Source organism: Etheostoma cragini, chromosome 12, assembly GCF_013103735.1.
Source record: "Etheostoma cragini isolate CJK2018 chromosome 12, CSU_Ecrag_1.0, whole genome shotgun sequence".
Lineage (NCBI taxonomy): Eukaryota > Metazoa > Chordata > Actinopteri > Perciformes > Percidae > Etheostoma > Etheostoma cragini.
The window spans coordinates 13,421,527-13,443,455 of NC_048418.1; the positions used below are offsets into that span (position 1 = coordinate 13,421,527).

The window sequence follows — 21,929 nt, forward strand, 5'->3', positions numbered from 1 at the left end:
TGATTCTTTAATGTGAGCATGGGTTCATTATGAGTGGTCTAACAAGTTAATGGCAAAAAACATTTATTGGATTTTCTTACAGTGAAAAAAAAGGTTTCAACCAATACTACATACAAATAAAAGTCCAGTTTTTGGTATGGAAAGGACGTTGCAACAATGTAACGGAGGTACTCCTAACGAATTATCAACCTTAAGCCTCATTGAGGTTGTCTGCAATCTGGGAAAATCCTGCAGCATTAAGAGCTGTGACCAGGCTCTCCACAGTGGCTTGTGTTCCCTCTCTATCCTGCCAGGCTACAAGCAGCAGCTTGGCCTGCATGTCAACATCTTCGCTGTCGGTTTCAATCTCTCGCAACTCTGCTGCCTTCATCTCCAAATGAGATGCCAGCATCTTCCACTGCGCGCCCAGTTTGGCTGCTATGTCATCCATCTGCTGGTTAGTCACCATCTTGTTCTGTATGCTCGGACCTGGAAGAAAGACATACTTTTATTAAAAAAAAAAAATTGGAAATGAATGATTAATGGAGGATGGGGTGATTTAACCCCCACGGATTAAACAATGGTATATTACATTTTAATTGAATTTGATCCGTTAGGATGTAAATATTCCTTAAGAAAAGCTTAAATTTGAGACTATCAATTCCTCTCCTAAATTAATTTCTTTGTTAAAAACCGGTGATATGGTGGATATTACCTAAAACAATGCAACTATTCAAACTTACTGTCATTGCTGTCTTTGAGAAGATTGTCTCCATTATCGTCGTCATCGTCTTCTCCTGTCTTGATCTCTTCGGAGGGAATATCCTTCTGCATGTAATTAATGAAAGTCATATTAGTGTATATTAGGGTTGGCTACTGATAACTGTGCTTTTCCCCCAGCTACTACCCTTTGTTATGCCCCAAAAATTAAGTCTACGCACATTTTACACTCCACATAAAATGTTGATAAAATATTTTTATTTTTATGAATATAATTATATTGTGATACTGTTCGGTAAAACAAAATCCTCACCGGCAATTCTTTGGCCAGTTTGCTGACCATGCTGTCTAGGTAGTCTGCCAGGCTCTTGAACTTCTGGTTAGTTGGTTGAAAGAAGTGTGGACTTCTCCTGGACAGCAGCCTTAGAGCACGCCAGCCGTAGTTTGGGTTCCGCACAACCCTGCGTTACAGGAACAAACAGAAAGGTCACACAAAGGAAAACTGGGAATGAAGCCAGTAATGCTTTTTGGGGGGAAGCAAAACTTACTTGTACTCCTCCTCCACCATGTTAGCAGGGTCGGCCTGTTCAATGGCTTCTGCAAAGAATTCATCCAGCGATGGCATAAACTCCCTGAAGGAAAGACATCAGATGGAATACATTTTCTGATATATACAGAAAGGTGTGTGTGTGAGATTGTAGATGGGAACTGCTAGCTTGTTTTCCGAACCACTGACCTGCTGTCTGACTTGCAGGCCTCCATGTTGTCCTGGTTCAGGTTCCACAGTCGAGTCAACTCATCACTAACAAAACACAGAAGAGTGGGAATTATGGAAGTGTTCATTCCACTCTACAAACCGATTATTCACAAAAAGATCTTTCAATTTGTCCCCACATATATTGCAGACCAACACACGACCCCGCACAGAGTATTTTCTTTTGCAGTATGGACCATTACTATTACAAGTTTAAAAACCAGACTTAATATTAAAGACTACTCTGCTAGCCCACCCTTATAATAGATCACATACTTTCCCATGAATATCTTGCGGTCCGGCCCTTTTCCAAGGAAATCTTCTGGGGCTTGTCTTTTCCTGGTGGGTCTTTTGGGTTTGTCATCTACTGGCCTGTTAGGATCAAGTGAGACCAACTTATTTCGGCATGCTAGCCCAAGCGCACACACTACACTCTTTTGCTTTAATAATGGACTAATCATCGTATAACTCAAATCAAATAATAATAAATGATGTGCCCTGCTCACGTAGATAAGTCTTATAGATTAGGCTGCAGTACCTTTCTTTCACAAAGCTCGAGCATCCCTCATTTTTCCAGCTGTTCCAGCTCTCCTCTGTGTTGAGAATGTGCTGTCAACAGGAACATTTCTAGTGTCAGTGTACAGAGAAGTCAAACAAACTTAACCGAAATGTGTCCGGCCAAGCCTTAGTAAACATTTAATAACAGTGTTCCCAATGCACGGCTTACCTCAACCATGGTGGCAAACTGGTCTCCATCAGGGGGGATCTCTCTCAGCAGCTACAAGAGAGCAGTCACAGATTAATACAGGTTTACTTTACTCTCTCTGGATTCTATGCCAATAAAAAAAAAGAAAAAAGAAAACACTGTCTAAATGGCAGATAATTCAGAATCTTACCAAATCAAACCAAAGTTATTAGCATGGCTAGATATTGCTGGGGGTAAATGGAGAAATGGTTCTCTGAATTCGGAGGGTTGACCCTTCTAAGTGCCTACTGTACGTCTATCCAGGGGAATCTTAACTTCCAAACTGGGAAGACAGTGAGGCACATTTTATTTATAGTGTTGTATGCCAGCGTGGTTTAGGTCTGACCTGATAAACCAGTTTAGTTGTCTCTTCAATCCATGTAGTCTGGTCATCGTTCAGAACACAGTTAGAGCTGTACGGGGACAGAGACATAACAAAATATGAAGCCGCAACAAATGATGACGGTGTTTTATCACACAAGGTTTTTTTTTGTTTGACGTTCTGCAAGGACATCGAGACAGGCTTCACCTTTTGAACTTGACCTGACCCTTCAGGTACTGGAAGAGGATGAGGTACTGCAGTAAAATGTGCCGCCGGAAGTTGCTGTCGCTGAGCTGTAAGTCCATGAGCTGGAGAGCAAAGAAAAACAAGAGAGCATGAAGACAAATGTAAAGTATTAATACTATAGATAATAATATAGATGCATTTAGTGATATATATATTGTACAAAAATAAACTTAAGAACATATCTTATTTTAACATGCAAGTATTGATAAAGTCACACCAAAATAAAGTATCAGCAGTATTTTGTTGTTGTTTACCAAGTGTTACGTAATAACTCAGCCAGCCTTTCAAGCTGCAGCTGGTGACTAAACAAAGTAGATTTTGTCATATTTGCTGTAACTGTCACTACATCATGACAAAAGTACACAAGACAGATACTCTGTGGACATTTTCATATTCCTCTGCCTCCCTCCCATCCTCCTAGTGGCATTTGCGAGTTTCCACCGTACCCAAAGGAAAACAACCAATCAGAGCCCTGGCTCAATGACTCGGGAACAGCGATCAAATATGAACCAAGATTCTGTTACTGCATTACTCATTTCTCGCTTCCAACATCTTCAGCGATATATTTTAGTTATTGTTAAGCTGTAAAATTAGAACATTTGAGACTTGGCCACCATGTTGAAAACAGTCAAGCCAAATCCAAGCACCGGCAGGTGCAAACTTTCTTATTGTTAGCGTCTAATTACGGTTCATGTTTCAGTAGCCAGCTAGAGTCTCTTATCCCAGAATGTCGTCTCAGACGGCGTTGATCAGTCCCAATTGTTACCGTATAAAGCGGATGTCACGCCTGGACAGAGGGTAGAATTGCAGGAGGAGGGCTGTAATTTCATAATCTGACACAGGGCGAGGTTATTTATTAATATTATAGTGATATGGTGACATGAGTCTAGATATCGTCTTAGATTTTATATCTTGTGATATGACATAAGTGTATTCTTTCCTGCTTTAAAAGCTGCATTACAGTAAAGTGATGTCCTTTTCTGAATTTACCAGACTATTATTTGCCTTTACCCACTAACAGTAGGCATTGTATCCACATAAAATATGATTATTCATCTAAAAGCAAAGTGTGATAAAGTGTTAAAGCAAAAATTGTCAACCATGGAATTTTGCCGGAATATCGATATTGAGGTATTTGGTTAAGAATATTGTGATATCTGATTTTCTCCCTATCGCCCAGCTCTATTCTGACATTTATTTTTGCCTTTTTCAGCAAACTGCCTACCCCAGCTTTAGACAAAACAAAATACGTCAACGGTCAAGTATTCTCAGGCTAAAAAGATTTTTCTCACCTTCTCACTTGTTAGAAACTTGGCAAAGTAGACGTGCTCTCCTCCAGATGCTCTCATCTCCTCCAGCTTTCTCTTAGAGGCCTGCATGTCATCCAGTTTATAGCTCTTGAACACTGCCAGAGTCTCATCTGAGAACTGTGCAGGATAAAAACAAATTGACGCCGGCAGTGAGCCATTGCTTTCTAGAAATTACTTTGGTATTTGGTATGATCTGACAAAATGGAGAGCAAGGGAGCAGATGGTTCTCTGCTTTCGTGGTGAAGTCCTTTACCTTTAGGAATGTCATCCAACTGAATTTATCGTAACACTGCACAGGGTTCCTGAAGTAGTCCTGCAGTGTCCAGAACTTTCTGTACAAGTTGTAGTCAATCGGAATGGAACTGAAAGTAATAATTGACTCAGTTTAAAAAAAAAAAAATGTAATCGGTGACCAGCAAAAGTGTCATTTATAAAAGACATTTAGTTTCCCTCCTTGCTGCGTGTTTTAGAGCATGACTTACCACGGTGCGGGAGCATCATCCTCTCCCATCTCTCCTTCTTCCACCTCCATGCCCTCTTCCTTTTCTTCTGTGTGCTATGAACATGGAACCATGACATACGATTAACATCTTCAGATTCAAATTTTAAATTCTCACAGTTATTATCAGGTGTCAACACATTACCTTCTGGCCCAGAGTGCTTTCTTGTTCATTTTTGTTGAACACCGTTATATTCTCCAGATTAAATTGGCTCTGCAGATTGAGACCTGGAACAAACACAAGTGGCAGTACATTTAAAAAAAAAAAAAAAGGAAGACGGTGGCCACACATGATGAATTATCGGACATCACATCCATGAGAAGTGGATGTTGACTTATTTATTCAAAAGACAACATTCCCAAATGCTGCGTTTACCTGATTTTTCAGACAGAGGGAAGAGACGTGCCAGGAAAAGCTGGATTCGCCCACAGAATACAGTATTCTGGGATTTGGACAGTCTTCTTAAAAGATCTACACAGATTTAGAGGTGGGTTACAATCAGCTATACATTTTAAACATAAAAAGTCTTGTTCATCAACAAAAATGAAAAGCTATTCTTACCATTACACATCCTCAACAAGTAGTTCTTCCCAGCCGTGTAAAAAGAGTTCTAGGAAAGGGAGAATGCAGACAGTGAGTCAATTATCTACATTATGTTCTAGAAATTCTTTAACTGCATTTAATGAGAGGTTGTGGCCTATTTACCGATTTCCAGGTGGAGACATTCTCCTCGACAAATGAGAAGATTTTGTCACATTGGTCAAGAGGAAGACAGTCCAGTACATCTCCAAGCAGAAGGAAAGGAGTTGTAGCAGAACAAATACCTACATGAAGAGAGTTAAAAAAAGACAGCAAAAGCTTGACCGCAAGTCTTAAACGTTGTGCGAGGTAAGAAAACTTGCTCCAAAGACGTAAGGCCCAGTGCGATTGAGTTTGTGTGAGTCAAAAGAACACAGTCTGTACTCATGCACGTCATGACAACTTTAGTGGCAAGACATTATTTGCGGCAGTAGCAAATACATATAAAAGGCCCAATTGACACAATTTAAGCTCAACCTTGTGTCAGAACAACAGTACTATAATTAAATGAAGATGGGATCTAGGCAGATGAGAGCACTTTGATGAAGATACCATGAACAGAGGTAAAGATGTATTAAAACAGAGAGGACCTTATTTTTACTTAGGTTTAGGACTGAGAAAACACACTTGAAAATATAAGAAATCAAAAGGCCAAAAACATAAGATGGACCAGGTCAGGTACAGTTCTAACAGTAAGGGCTATGCTTTAATCTTTCAAATATTATGCAGCTTTTAATGTCTCAATTCTGTTTCATAGTATGGAGTCTTTCTATAAAGGTCAACTCTAAAGGTCTAGTATAATCAGTATGTGTCAGAGTGTCATGTAACCCCGTGTGGGTTGGGAAATCTGAAAGGAATGAGACAAAAACAAGTGTTCTTTCTTTCATGCATCCCGTCCCAGAAATGCCCGTTACTAACCTAGCTAGTAGTAGTAGTCCTTATGTTTTATTGACGCCCAGCATATTTCCTTGGATAAGGAGGCCACCGAGATCTTGTTTACAGCTGTCGCTGTGGTCCTGCTGGACTACACCCTGTTATGTCCAGCTATGCCCTGCTGTGCCTCCCAACATACTGTAATACTGCAGTACTAACTTACCACCCTGCAGCACACTGCTATGACATGAACTACCATTTTTTAGTCACTGTATCATTACTTTTATCGTGACTGTTATCGCCCCTGTGCATCACATCACATCCCAACCGGCACGGTCAGACACCTCCTACCAAGAGCCGGGGTCTAGCCGAGGTTTTCTTACTAAAAGAGAGTTTTTCCTCGCCATTGTCGCACTATGCTTGCTCTTGGGGGAAATACTGGAATTGTTGGGACTTTACAAATTATATGGTCTCGACCTACTCTATCTGTAAAGTGTCTCGAGCTATCTCGTTATGATTTTGATACTACAAATACAATATAATGTCCTATAAGTCAAACGGTACGGAGGAAACATACCTTCTGTAACTGCAGAAATACTCAGGTAGATGAGAGACAAGTATTCATCGCAGCTCGCCTTCTGCTCAACCTGCAGACACAAACGCGACAATGCCAGGCGTTCACATACAGCCTGGGTTGTTTAATGAGGTGTATTGAAATATTATTAGAGTAGATGGCCGCTTATTTACTCACAATCTGATCACCGAGAACACACCTCAGCGCCTGGTCAAGTGTGGTCTTCTTTTCTGCCTCACTGAAACACACGAGACAGTTAGTTAGGTCAAAAGACGTTTCGCAATTGTATTCATAACTTGGGACGCTACAGAGGCTAAATTAAGGTAACTTACTTCCCAGGGAACTGGTTGAAAGTATTTATCAAAGGTTTGCTGGTTTTTCCAACTAGGGCATGTCTGGCAGACGCCTGAGGAAAGGAGAAAACATTAGCATCATTATATCGCATCATAGATAGCGTTTTTGTTAGCTTAGCTACCGTTTGCTACCTTCTATAGGACCTCTAGCTAACAGAACAATAGCATGCAGCAACAAGCCAGCTATCGGGCTATAACGCCAATCACGAGATACAGTATATAATAACTTTTTTTTTAATAACGAAAGGCAATTCTGCGATTTCTCACCGTAAATTTGTCTTTAGCGTCGACAAAATTGAATAAGGGCGGCGACATCTTTACACTTTTTCAACCGGAAGTGTCGCTAAACGTATTCCGGTTTCCTTCGGCTATGCCATAGCCGAAGGAAACCGGAATATGTTTAGCGACTTTAGCCTTGAGTTTGACACATGTGGGCTATGGAGTCAACTGTCTGCGGCATAGAACGGTCTATGGTCTGCGGTCAAGGTTTGCCAAAGACAGTTAAAGAAGGGTATGCCGGTTCTCTTGTAAAATGTGTATTTTGCATAAAAAAATTGGTTTAATTCCTACTGTTACTTTATATAAGAAGAAATACATTTCTTCATCATAAACAAATATAATTTGCTGCAGAAATAACAAATTCACAGTTCCAGTGGCTTGTATAGCCTAGTAAGACCCCAAAACCGAGACTGCTTTCCAAAAACAGTGAATATTAAGTAGGCTGGGCCTAACATACTTAAAAAAAACAATTTACATTTTTTTTTTTTTGGTGAAACTATCTTGTCTTAGTGTGCCGGCAAAACATAATACTACTAAGCATGAATCAGCTAAGTGACATTCATTTTACTGTGTATGAATATCATTGAAACATAAGTGAAAATGGATGATATTGGGGTTAATTTGGCTCTGTCTGAGTGAAATGAAAGAGGATATAGGTTTTGAAGGTTAATTGTCATTCTCATATCATTGTTGTCTAATGTTCGTCAGCATGCAGCAGGACCAAATTCCACTTAAACCAGAGGGTGGCAGTGCTGCACACAAATTTTCTCCAATATTGTGTGTGTGTGTGTGTGTGTGTGTGTGTGTGTGTGTGTGTGTGTGTGTGTGTGTGTGTGTGCGTGCGTGCGTGCGCGCGCGCGCGCGGGTGAAGGTGGGGGGGAGGGGGGGCACGTTCTGTAGGCCTACCCATGGTAGGAAAACCTGAAATCCACCCTTTCCTGACGATAATCCCTATAGCATTTGACATTACATAAACATGCAGCCGCTGACATAACATCTCTGTCTGTTTAATTTTGCTCACTTTATAGATTCATTTTTTTAAACTTCACTAAAATGTTTTTCTTATTTATTGTTGGTCAGATGATGTGACATTGTATGTGTCCTTACAGGGTTTTGGTTAGTGACATGGCTAAAGTCATTCACAGAGGTCACAGCTGTCATAGTGTTTTTCATGCATGTGTGTCTGTGTTTGTGCGTGTACACTTCTGCGGGCATACAATTTAAATTACAACTACTAAACTGCAGGGCCTGTAATGTCACACAGCATATTAGGACCAGCACAGCATTACACTGTCATGTTAATCATTAAAGCCAACATCCACCATTTTAAAAATACGTACATTTACCGTGTATACATGTATACACATACATTAAATCACATGAATTTAATCAACTGATTTCATTATAGTTCTGTGGGTTTGGTTGAATTTATCTCCTTTTATTTTTTTCCAGAACCAGACTTTTTTTCACCAAGTAAATGAGTAGGCCACAATGACCTTTTACGCTGTTAACATTACACGTTATTGATGTAAACAACACCGTAAAACATCAATAATCTGGATTTAGCTGTCACTTTAAAACACCTGTTAACCAATTTGAGAGTGATAGCAGGTTTTAATCTCTTGCTTTGAATGTTGGTGGTGGGGCGCCTCTTTAGTTAGCCTATATATCACAGACTCCCCCTTTATTTTTGACAGAACCAATGTGAACACTGGCCTGTTTAATTGGTGTTTACCCAGCAGTGTTGCAGGTCAGTCCAAGGATCATTCACCTTTTGCACTCTCTGACAAGTGTTTATATAGGCTTGTCGTTACAAAGGCTGTTAATTGAAACTAAAGACTGATGAGAAATTGTCTTTTGGGGTCCATATTGAGAACCATTTAAACAAACTTTTTCATTTTAGATTAGTAGAAGAAGAGGAAGAAGAAGCAGAAGTGCTTTCACTATTCCGCAAGGATAAGGTTTGTGCAGAGCACATTCTTATCAGTGCTGGATTATGGGGACATAATTTATATGCACTCTATATAGTTCATCTTTATTAAAAAAAAAGAAAGAAAAGTCCTATACAACTCAGCCTTGTGGTACAGATGCAGCAGCTGGGACTCACTACTGCATTCTGCGTGAAACTGTACAATGGTCGTCCCTCTCCCTCAGAAGGAAATTCCATTTATTGATTTTCACTGCTAAAGCAATAATGGGTAAATTACCCCTCTAAATTTCAAATTTGCTCACTTACCATAGTGTTTGCAGGACAAGGTTGTGAACAATATTAGTATTAACTATTCCATTAACAAGAATAGAACTTGGTAAAATTGTATTTTCATCATGTGCACCAAATGTCTGGAATAAACTTGAAAGCACTTTAAATCTAGAATCACTTCCAGCTTTCAATACTTTAAAAAATCTTTTAAAGTCAACTAACTGCACAGTGTAATTGCTTTTAACTTGGTGCCCTTTAAGTTGTGTGTCTGTATCAGCTTAAGTTAAGTGTTATGTCTTGCTTGTGTTCTAGTCTGTATAGAGATTTGTGGTGTAGTTTGTAACATTTGTCCTGTCTTTTATGTATCTTGAAACCTTTTTTTTCCACCAGTCTTGGCCAGGACTCCCTGGGAGAAGAATTACTCTAACTCAATGGGACTTCTTCCTGATTAAACAAGTTAACTAAAAAAAGAAAATACAAAATGTTATGCTGATATTTTGAGAAAAACACTAAAGAATTGTCTGATGTAGACCAGTAGTGAGATCTAGAAAGCGGTGAGGGATCACAGTGGTTGTGAAAGGGGCAAGTGAGAGCTGTTTTAGTTTTGAATGGCACCTTGTTTCTCCTACGCAGAGTTCTGCACACAGTTCACCAGATACCTAATTGTGCCCCACAACCCCCTTTCTAACACGTAGTTTATTGAACCGTTGCCAAAAACTGATGAAAAGCAGATAGGGAGTGAGCATGGCAAGAAGCTCGCAGATAAGGGCCCAGCATTAGTCAGTATGTTGAAATGGAGTGACGTTTCGGGGGGGTGTTTAGAGATGTTTCTCTATATGTTCTGCTGAGGTCTAAGAAAAGCAGTGTATATATCTTTGAATGCAAGTGTTACTCTATATTATTCTTTTTGTTGCCAAATAATTTCTATGAAAAGACCAAAGTCAACAATGTGTTAGTCGGTCTTTCAGTTATTTCTGACTTCCCTACTCTGTCTATGGGACACTGCCCCCTATATTTCATCTAAAGATTCAACTCTTTGTGAACAGGTCACAGAGATGTAGTTTTGTTTTTAATGAGGCTCAGTAATTCCCCCAAATGGCTGTGCACTGTAGCGTTCACCAAATACAGCTCATACAAAAGTAAACAGAGCATTACTAGAGCATTTGTTTGGGACTATTTCCAGTCGTGGATTGATAAACCTTTGCAGAGCTATTTAGTACTTACTGCACCCATGTTCATTGTAATGAGTGTGGCGTATGAATGTGTTTTTGATAGTTTGAGGTATGTAAGATTAGATCACATACACTTTTTTTTTCCTCAGGGAAAATTTAGCTTGGGCAACAGTTCTGAACACAGCTGCAATCATCTTAAAACAATACGGGGACATAAGGCAGTGGTACACCAAATAAATTACATAAAACAAAAGATATTGGACAATATATGTGTAAAAGAATATCTGGCACAGAGAATGTTTTATTATGCCACCAGGATCAATTAATTGATGGATTTGGTCTTTTCACATGATTTTTTAACAGTAAAAATATACAGAATATTGCCATCTTTGTCCTTTACTGTTTACTAGTAATGTGTGAAGTTAAATTAAAGAGCACTGGTTTTCTATCACAGAAACCGTTAAGAATATTTTGGATGTGTGTTAGATAGGCCATATTGTTTGGTTGAATATTGTTTACTAGTCCCTGTGAAATCAGTTTAAATCAGGTTAAGCCTTAATTCCCAATTGTTTATTTTGCATAGATAAATAGGAGAGGACCGGAACTCTCTCTCATGCCAAGTTATGGAATAATCAAGCACTATGTGAGAGCCAAATAATTTGATGAAGGACGGTCTCAGAGAAGGGGCAACAAAAAAGCATTGTCCATGTTGTTGAGGACAAATTTCAAAACAGGAGTCTAAACACAATGCTCTGACCTCCGAGGTTAAGCACACAATGAAAGGAGATTGTAGATTGTCCGCCATCACCAACCAGCCTCTGAAATTCCACCATAAAAAAGGATGTGAACAAGTGTCGTGTCATATAAGCAAGATAAACCCATCAGCACAGTCATACTTCATTGATAAATTTGAATACACAGCACACGCTTTTTAATGAAAACCCAAACTGACAGAGTTGTAAAAACATCACCAGAGCAGAGAAATATTCCTCTTTGAAGGGAGGAAGGCCATGAAGAATGATGTATAAACTGAATGTAGATCTTTATTCTGATTCTTCAAGCCATTGCAATTAAATAGCCTAATGGTATGTTAATTTATGCAGGCTTTTCAGGTCCTTCCCCTTGTGTGGCTTTCTGTTGCATTTATGTATGCTTTCTGCTGCATGTGTGCTTAATGTTGCATTAAAGTTTGTGTTGTACTGTATTTCAGAGTGATTTTCGATCAGGGAGTGTGGCAATAAGTTGAATGACAATATAACAAAATGTACACCTTTGTACCCTCGCAGAGCGTTGTTAAATGTTTTGGGACGCAGGCATTTTGTTAACGATCATCTCACACAGAGTAGAATATGAATGCTCAAGGGAATGTGCATCCAACAAACAAACGGGATGTGAGAGGAGCCATGTGCGTAGGGAAAGGAAATTCTTGTAACACAGCCAAAACAGGAAATTTCCATGATGGCTACATCTTGTCTAATCATGCTTGTTCTTAATAAGGATCTAACGTGCAATTACCTGATCCACATCCTCATGTTGTTTCATTACAGAGAGATGTTTGGGACTGTCGCCAAACACTTTGAATAGAATAATGGAGTATGTGGGACATTCTAAAGAAACTAACGTCAAAGTCAAGCAGGTCTAAATAAACATTGCCGTATTGTTGTAACTTCATTATGTAAATGAAGATATGTTGACCTTACTTTGAGGAGATAATCTGAAAAATAGTTTAGTGAGAAATTTTTATAATATTATATTTATTGGTTATGAACACACACATGATATATGATATTTGAACAGCTGCAAAACATTGCAAAAATAAGAATATAGCTTTATTTAAAGCACATTGGTAAATCATATGTTGTTTATAGATGCGCTGACAGACAGAAAAGCTAATTGTTGTTCATTGTTTTAGCTACTGACTCAGGCTTGGGCTGTGGTTGACTTCTCCAGTTATTTCAACTGCATCGTTTTCACCTTCTGGACCATAATCTACAATGTTCCTGCACGCAATGAAGTTTTGTGTGTACACCTGGAATGAAAGAAGAGATCAGCTACATTTGTCTCTGGTTAAATAAAATGGGATTTTAGAGGGAAAGTGTCTGCTGATATTTCCCAGAGGTTTACCGTTTCACTGCGTATCAGCGCTGGTCCAAAGGAGCGAGCAGGAATGATACCACATGCAATGAAACTTATCTCAACACATTAGGTTAATGGAATTAAATAAATTATGTCAGTAGTTTGGGAATATGCAGCTTGTATAAATGAATTGTGCAGACGTTTTTCTTACAATCACAAGGTATTACAGTACTTTCAAATACAGTAAATCTTTTATGATCTGCTGAGATTTCTACATGTTTTGATTGACCATTAGAAACCTTGTTCATGTTTTATCTTAGTGACCACTGTTCCTGTTCCTCTTTGAAATGTACTTTTCCTGACGCAAAATGACGCAATAGGAGACAACCAAGCGTGTGTTATTGACGCTAGAGAGACCTTTAGCGTCAGTAACAACGACAAAGGCACCTGACCAAGCGTCCGTATTATACAAGATGGGAGCTGCTGCTGGCGAACGGTGGTGTCACTACCAGATGTGAGTCTAATGCAGATTTTAGTCGCGCATGCTCACACCCGATGAGAGTTGAGTCAGACCAGCTCTGGTCGAGTGCAGATGTGAGTTGTGCATGTTCATGTTTGAATGATTTACGGAATAATGTGTCATACTGAAATTTGTGAAATCCATAAAATAATTTTTCTCATTACAAGCAATAACAGAAGATGGAAATTGTTTCAAAAACATTTTAGCTATCTAATTGATTGCTAACGTTAGCTCAAAATTCCATTCAAGTGACAGGCTTTTTTGTGTTTGAATACTAACTTGTAGCCAGCAACAAACAAACTTTGTTAAGTGTGCCATTTTTACTGTATTAGCATTACAGACGTCACTCTCGTTAGCATCGGCCGTGACTCTGGAAGACTTTTAACTTAAGGAGTTAAGGAGTTAAGCACTGAAGTCATTCTTAATAAAGGAAGATATGTTTTGAGTTTTGCTGCCGGATACGGCAAAAGTTTAATTTATCATCTAGCGTTGCTCTGGATGGTTGTAGCTCTTTCGTATTGCGTGCAGAGGGAATTTGAAAGACAACCGTCTATCCCGGCCCTTGGATTGAGCCCTGCCAATGGTGAGTTCCTGTGCAAGCATCTGTGAAAGGATGTAGCAAACATGTGAGGGCACTGATCTGGCAACTGACCAGCAGGCCCGAAGTCAACGCAGGGTTTAAGTGCACTCCACTCGTCTTTCCTAAACTCTGAGCCAGTGTGTTGACATCTGTAGCTCCTGAGCAACCTTTAACCCCCTGGATCGCAAGTCCCATCTTTTCCAAAAATATGAAATACACCAAGGATAAAGAACAGTAAAGTTCCAACAAATTGTAATTTTGTATTGAAAAGGAAACAACAAGAGATAAAAAAGGAGGATAAAAGTGCGCTGCAGAAAACTTTCAGTCACCTTCAGGTGATCTGAGCGTTAGAAAGAAGATGAAACATCTTATTTTATAAAAAACATTTCTTTTGACACAAATTAGCAGTATACAGAAGTCTCATCTGAGTGAATTTCCTCTCAGATGCACTCCTTTGACCATTTCTTTAATATGCTTCAGAAGGGGCTCACAACCTGTATTTTCCTGTGTTGAGCACAGCAGAAGAAAACTCTTGTTTTTTTAATGACTAGCTCTTCTCCGGGTGCCAGCAGATAATTACACATAATACCTGGCACCACAATAGCACTCATTTGTTCTGCCAAGTAGACCTGAAAAATAGAAGAACAGCACAGACACATCCTCGTTTCAATAGGAATGACTCATTATTCCAACACTTGCAAAATAGACTTGCGATACATACCCAATGATTATCAAAGGACTCCTGTATAACTGCAGGCTCAAAGGATTGAGCTACTGCATCCTTTGATCTGTAAACCAGAGGAAAAAAACACTTGCCTCTCTGGCTGTACTCAGCAAGCCTGATTTAAAGCCAGTTCATCCTATGCCAATCCATTGCACCACGCCACAGCAAGACTGAGAAACCTCTACCAAATTGATGGATGGTAGAAATAGTTTTGCTTCTCAGCCCAGCAAGGTGGCCCAGCAGTGCAACAACAATCCTATTGCCAAAGGTACAAATCCGAAAGCAAATCTTCTGTCTGTGACAGCAAGCTCACACAGGACCAACTGGAGGGTGAGCATGAATTTCACACAGAAACCTTGGAGTGCGCCAATTCCATTTAGCGGCAGTAGAGGAGAAAACAGATTGGCTCTTTTGTTAATTGTCATTAGGGGATTCTTTTGCCTCCACTTCTGCAACTCTTGTCTCATGAAAAAAGCTTGAATGTAGCCTGAAGGCCTGCCTTTGTTGCATGACAAGTACAAACAGGGAGTGATGATTAAAATATGCCACCTAAATTTAAACACTTTTCACCAGCAGTTAGCAACTGTGTAGGTCTAGACATTATAACACAAAATATTTTACACAATGAGTTGCAAGAAAAATTTGGTCATTTTGGAGCAGTACATATCAGTCATTAAGAGGAGCACTGCTCTGGAAAAATTGAAACATTACCTTGTTATCACCAAGTACATCTATGTTTTTGGCCTGATACCATGCACAATGGCACTGCCAGCCATTGTTTCTGAAATCTGAGCTATCATGTAGAAAAAGGCTCTGAGCATACTCATCTTGCAGCTGGCCAGGAGTCCCAGGGTGGTGGCAGAATTCCGGTGGGCACCGCTTATGTGACCTATACACTGAGTTTATTTGGCAATGGACAAGCCAAAGGCAAATCCCTCTTTTATCTGTTGGTCAGGTTAAGAATTATTTAGGTCCCCTATTGTAGCTGAGAGGCTGATAAAGACAAAGATGATAATTCCAAGATACTCAGCCAAAACTGCCCATGCTTTAATTTCTGACATGGCTACTCAGATAACATCGACTTCATGCTATCAAAGATATTTTGGACAGTTTTTGAGAGATACGCCAAGATTGTGGCACAGGTAGATAATTTGGTTCCACCAGCAAGCCAAGTGAAAACATAATAAGTGGCGTTCACCAGCATCCGTCAAGTGAGTGACTTTAAAAATCAGGCCTGTGAGAGGCCGCCTAGGAAATAAATCATACTTCTGTCTAACACACTATCATGATCTTGCATATTCACCATTATGTTCATACCCACACAATATTATAATCCGTTTACATGTACAGTATGTATGTGTGTATGAGAGGCTGTAGTCGTGTATGTGAGACAGCAGTGAATGTGAGAGAGTACAGCACTGAATGTGAGAGAGTACAGTAGTGTATGTGAGAGAGCATAGCATTGAAGTGAGATTATCTGACTGGGTGACGATGTTCAGCCTATCTGTGTGAAAAGAATTTTGCCATTAAGATAAATTTGATGAGTTTCTCTCTTATTTATGCATCTTCATTCACAATATGTACAATTTCATTTCAGATTGAGTGGGTGATTTTAGAACATATTGCCATTTCTACAACTCTACCAATATGCTCAAATAAATAGTGAAGTCATGTTGGCTTTTGGATTACTTTGGCTTTTGGATTACTGAAGTAGTACACAGTATAAATATGACATAGAGATAAACTGGACAGTCTGTGGAGAAAATGGCACATTGCTGTGGTCTGTCGGTTAGTTCACTTTTCCTGACTTATTCACTAAACCGGGAAGGCTTCATTGCTTGTTTTTTATATTACAGTAAATTCTAATTCAACATGCCTGCAATGGATTATGTGTTATATATCAGTGAAGAAAATAATGTTGAGTTTGTTTGCTGTTATAAAATGAAGCGTTGTCAACTACAATTTGTTGATTTGTTTCTCCCATATTTTGATGAACTGCAACAGGTCGCAGAACCACGTACAGATTATCTGGCCAATGCTGGATGTCTAAGGCCCTGGAAATGCATAGAGGACAAAGATCTCTCGGTGGAGCACATCATGTTTCAGGTGGTTTATCGAATCAGTGGAGCATTTCAAAGGTTTCTGTAACTCTATTTTTTTGGAAAACATAATTAAGAGTAATTAAAGATTTCAACATGTATTTTTAAAAGCGTTTAAAGATGTTACACACACTGAGAATACAGGCCTGCATGTGTCCCATATAAAATAACTTAAAGAACATCATGTTTTAGATAGTTGTCAAAGACAAGGCCTTTTTGCATTATCAAAAACACTGAACTGTCTTGTAAGTCATCCCTTTCATGCGCTGTGTGATAATTCATCCAATTTGAAAACAGATCTTTTTATCGTCTCATGATACATTTTTACAGATTCAAGCAGGTGATGAAGACCCTTGGTGTTCTTGATGCAATAAGAATGCACCCAGATGCTTTCAGACCGCTGTTTCTGTCACAAGCCATCCCCACTCACAGCTGATGTCCTAGAAAAAGCTCTTTGAAATTCGACTTTCAGCAGTGGGCAGCAACAAAAGAAGGGCAGAGGAATGTGTGGTTGCATTTTGAAGGCACTGTCCACTAGATGTTGAGGTTAAGTATTACTGCTAGATATGGAATATGTGTTCACAAACTGCACTACTACACTCCTATGCCCAATCTGTTTTCTCTTGTTAAATTGCCTTTCTTCAGTGGTGGTTTCAGTTAAATTTACTTTCATCAGCTACCTTTGCACAGTAGTTTTGTTAACTTTGATCCCCCTGTGAAAAGTCACATTCTTTTCATATGCTCTTTGTCTTTCCCTCCTTTTTAAAACATTTTCAACATGCTAGGTTTAATTTATTTGTTGGTGTTCTTTGGTGTATTTCTTTTTCTGTCTTCATTCCTTTCAGACTAAAATGTTCTGCGTTGCCTCTGCACTGTTGAGAACACCTCTCAGCCCCAGTTGAAGAGGCGTATTGTGATCCTTGTATTGATAATCTGTGGTTGTTCCACTGATTCCTGAATACTGCAGTAACCTTTGGAACTCTTGGCAAGTACATAGTGTAGACAAAAGCGCAGTTCATTTGTAGAGTCCAGTATGCCCTTTTTTCTATGAAGGAGAAGAGATCACTGTGATAGAAAGAGACAACTCTGTTTAACTCTGGCCATGACCACTCAATCCTCTGGTTGTAAACACTGCGTCCAGTGATTATACTTCTAGTTAACCCTCTTCTTTCCAGCATATGCTGGGCAAAGCCGATGTTCTCCATGCCATGATCACAGTGTATTCTCAAGGAAAGGCCAACATTCTCTACACCTGCACGAAACATGAAAACTTGATGCTCTATTGTTATTCAGGTACTGCAAGTGCTACTAAGCTGTCAAGATATCCATTCTCCAGACCATTTGCCACCTGACCAGTTTATGGTTTACATCTGTATGCCTATTGAAAGATGATTTGATAATTAATTTTGCCATGTGATAAGGAGATCCTAACAGTTGGTTAAATGCAGTGTTTTTAAAAAAAGGAAAAAAGTGAGAAAGATAGCAATGTTTTCCCTCTCTTTCAATGTACTCATTCTATTCTGGGCATGCGTCATGCAGGCTTGGCTCCATTGAAGTTAAAATCTGGCATATGCCGCTGTTAAGGAAGTGGGAACTTTTCATTTCACAACAAGGAAACCACCCTCCAATTCTGCCTTTTTTGTGGAAACGGATAGACCTGAAAAAGGTCACACTGTTTCTTGTCTTCTTGTCAGTAGAAAGAAAGAGAAACCAGTCAAAGCCTGACCTATGACATGGGCAACACTGAGAAAAAAGAAAGTTCATCTCAATTTTCTTTTACAAAAGACATGTAGCTTTACTTTCAAATTTGCTTGATTTTCATTATTCAGTTAAATTCTTTCTATTCTCAAATCAAACCATCATTTCCATCTTTGTTTTTAAACATACTAAAGATATTTTAAAGTTGTGATATAGGATATGCAGAGAGGATACCTGAGATGAGTGATGATAACATCATTGAGATGATGATAGATGTATTACTTCAGAAGAGCAGGATGGAAGAGGTGTTTAGTGATACACTGCAGATGATAAAGTAAATGTGACAGGAGAGCGGAGAGATAATTGTGGCGATCTGACAGGCAGGATGAAGGTTATGCTTTCTAACCCCATGAGCGGGAGCAGCTGAATGGGCCTGCCAACTCTCCTGTCAACCGACATTTCATTTGTTGAAATATTTTTTTTCCTTTTGGTTTGTGCATATCTGATACTTTATTACGCTGCAGTTTCCTACCAGGGAGGGAAGAGGTCAGAGCCCAGACGCATAACATCTACTCATATTGCACACATTCCACGTTCACATGACAATCTAGTCCATAAGAGTTGGCTGACTGAACTTAAGCTAACTTAAATTTATTTGTCGCATCAGCCACCAAAACAATTCAAAGTAGCCGTTTCCCATCTCTCACCAGTAACTACCACAGCCTCAGCAACACATCCTTTTTTGTCATGCAATGTCAAAATAACGTAATGTTAAACAATATCACTAAAGCTAGCAAAATAATTTAAGGCTACCGATTCAACTAAAGTAGAAAAAGATATTAAGGCTGTTGACAAAAGCCAAATGTTTATTTGTTTAGGGCTATGATGTGATACAAATACATAATAATCACATGCAGATAACATTTGGACATTTGACCAGTTTGTCAATAATCCTGACCACCCACTTCAGATATTATTAGTTTTTATATTACAATACTTTCATTCCAGGGTTTCTGGTTAAAAAAGTCAGTTGAGAACGTGCTTTAAATGAATTTGCATAAAGTAGAATTATCATCACAACAACTGACACGGGCTGTGGTATAAATGTATTAATAAGAACCAACTTCATTCTGACCAGTTGGTTAGTCAGAGAGACGGATGGCTTTCAATTGACCAATGTCTTCTCTAGACTTCTTAGAGCCCCAAAACCTGTTTTGGTCTTGTGTCAGTGGGAATACCTCATCACGTGTGACTTCTTCTCATCCATGACGTTCACACTCCTGGCTTTCAGATGTAAAAAAACAACAAATATCACCTATCCCCCAAATCTAGTCTTCCAGAGGCATAAGTACAGTAACATAATCAGATGCAGGTGTTCCTGACAAACACTGAGAGGAATTATTATTGTAGTCTATCATGAGAGTTGGACCTCACCCTAAATCAGAGATTATAGAATGGACACAGAAGATTTAATCATGCAGAAATGGAAGCAAGTCAAGTATATAATCAATATGCATGCTGGTCTGTTAAGCAGAGTAAATGGTAGTTACAACTTCAAAGGTTTTCCCTCCCAGTTGCTAAAGATAAGTGGAAACGTAAAAGTGTAATCATGGTCAATATAAAAAAAGTTTTATTTTAATAGGACAACAGATGTCAGGGGAGAGAGAGGGTGAACAACACGCAGCAAAGGGCCGCGGGTCAGAGTCAAACCCTGACCCACTGCGTTGAGGACTAGACCTCTATAAATGGGCGCCCACTGTACCAACTGACCTATCTGCCCTAAAATGAATTGTTTTTCTCTAAAAACTGTTTGGTGTGGGTTGTTAACTGTTCAGTGAGTCCAGTTTGGATTTGTCAGTTAATCTCCAGCAGTTTATCTGGAGTTTGGGTCCAAAGCTTAAATTGAGATCCCAGTCCCAGGTGCAGTTGTACATCAAGTCTGTTGGGAAAAAGACTCCTACTGAGCCCTGGAGGTTTTGCTTGAATAAGAATTTTATTTACATACTATTTCTTCTCTATCCCACATCACCCACTCGCCATAAAGTTGTTTGGTAAATCTTGCATATCATGGTGCTCTTTTTCATCTGCATCTGACAGCCACTCCAGCCTTCCTCTTGCCCATCTAAAGGAGGTTTTGGCTTAATATCTGAAAGTAAGGCCCATCTCCTTTGGGCCTTTATGTCATAGATGGACCTCATGAGTCCTTATGACGTGCCCTTCCAGTAGAGAAAACGTAATAAAATGCCATTTAGGCACTCTGCTTGCCAGTAAAGAAAACATGCTGCAGTGCCATAATGGTTGTCCAACAAGTTAATACACTTTCTGCGTGCTGGTGCCCTTTTTTATTTGTTTCTGCCCTGCCCCTCAGAGTCCGCCACTGACCACGTATTTGATCAGCCACAGCAGCACCTTGCCGGTTGAAGTCTTGTTGCAGTCCACCAGGTTCAACTCTTTTAGAGAAATGGAAACTAAGAGAATTCTTCTGTATGTGCTGTTTTTTGGCTGCTGAGCAGAAGCTCTCACCACCCTGGCAACCTGCCATCAGATCTATTGAAAACATGAGTGAGAGAAGCTATCCAGCAATCAGCAACAACTCACTTGTCTGACTTTCCTGTGAGGAAGTCTGCTCTCTCACTTTTCTCTCTGTTGTAGACCTTAAGGTCAACTGTCCTTGGGTCATTTAATGCATCATGTATCATATGATTAGCACATATCTTTCCTAGCATCCACATAATAAGACCCTTTATTGATTACAACTTTTCTTCCATTATTTTGTTGAAATGTCCTGGTACTGACAAATACAAAAGCTGAAACATGTTGGCCAATGAATAAAACATTTGATGATGTGGCTTAAATTCTTGTAAGATAAATCACAAACTGGATTATCAACTGAGCATACCTCAGGGGCCTCAGACCTCTAGGGGGTCCAACAACCCCAGGTTCACAGGAAGAGGCCCAACAGCAAATGTCTGCCCTGGGGCCCCTAAAAGGTTGCTCTAATCTGGCTATGGATGAATGGTTTTCATCTGGAAATATTTTGAAAAAACACTAACAAATATCTGAATTCCAATATGTTGTACTCTGATTACATTTATGATGTAATAAGATTTTTCTCTTTTTAACAAGATAATACTTATACAATACATAAGAATGATTTTTTTGTTCTCTGTGTTCAACAATTTAAGGCCTGATTGGTTAGTGCTGCAGAGAGACAGAAAAATGGCATCTTTAACATCACATACCAGTTTTATTGATATATGGTGTCTTTATAACATATATGGTATCGGTATAACATAACATAACTTTATAACAAGAACACGTGTTTTATTTAATTAAAAAAAAGTGAGATACATTTCAAGAGTGTACAGGCAATACATTATCCATCAGAAATAAAAAGTAATACACACACATAGAGTTCAAAAAATGGCTCATTGTAGAACACTGATATGGGAAAACATTTCAGCACACTGCTCTGTCAAGATTGTCAAAACCTCGACTTGTATGTTTTTATGTGGGGTCAAACAAAGGAGTGAATTCGAAAGAGACTAAGTGACCCGTTACCACAACGTTCCTCATTGGTATTGCAAAAATAGCACAAAAACACTGAAATCCTATACTAAATTCAA

General features: G+C 39.2%; 2 protein-coding genes across 2 annotated transcripts; both read right to left on the reverse strand.

Moving 5' to 3' along the window:
* Positions 1-45: 45 nt before the first annotated feature.
* Positions 46-7,324, reverse strand: thoc1 (THO complex 1). Its single transcript, XM_034886992.1, has 21 exons — positions 7,223-7,324; positions 6,935-7,008; positions 6,780-6,840; positions 6,606-6,675; positions 5,282-5,400; positions 5,138-5,186; positions 4,952-5,047; positions 4,721-4,803; positions 4,559-4,632; positions 4,330-4,438; positions 4,059-4,193; positions 2,728-2,828; positions 2,545-2,611; positions 2,181-2,231; positions 1,992-2,062; positions 1,730-1,825; positions 1,436-1,501; positions 1,248-1,331; positions 1,013-1,160; positions 723-807; positions 46-468 (listed from the first exon to the last, which is right to left on the reverse strand). Exons 1-21 carry the CDS (start codon positions 7,268-7,270, stop codon positions 191-193), a joined length of 1,965 nt encoding a protein of 654 aa, XP_034742883.1. The 5' UTR covers positions 7,271-7,324; the 3' UTR covers positions 46-190.
* A 6,428-nt stretch (positions 7,325-13,752) lies between these two features.
* Positions 13,753-15,567, reverse strand: LOC117954021 (aquaporin-2-like). Its single transcript, XM_034887470.1, is given in 4 exon segments — positions 13,753-13,805; positions 14,692-14,746; positions 14,749-14,914; positions 15,236-15,567. Coding segments are annotated over 4 exon segments (606 nt in total).
* Between the last annotated feature and the right edge of the window lie 6,362 nt (positions 15,568-21,929).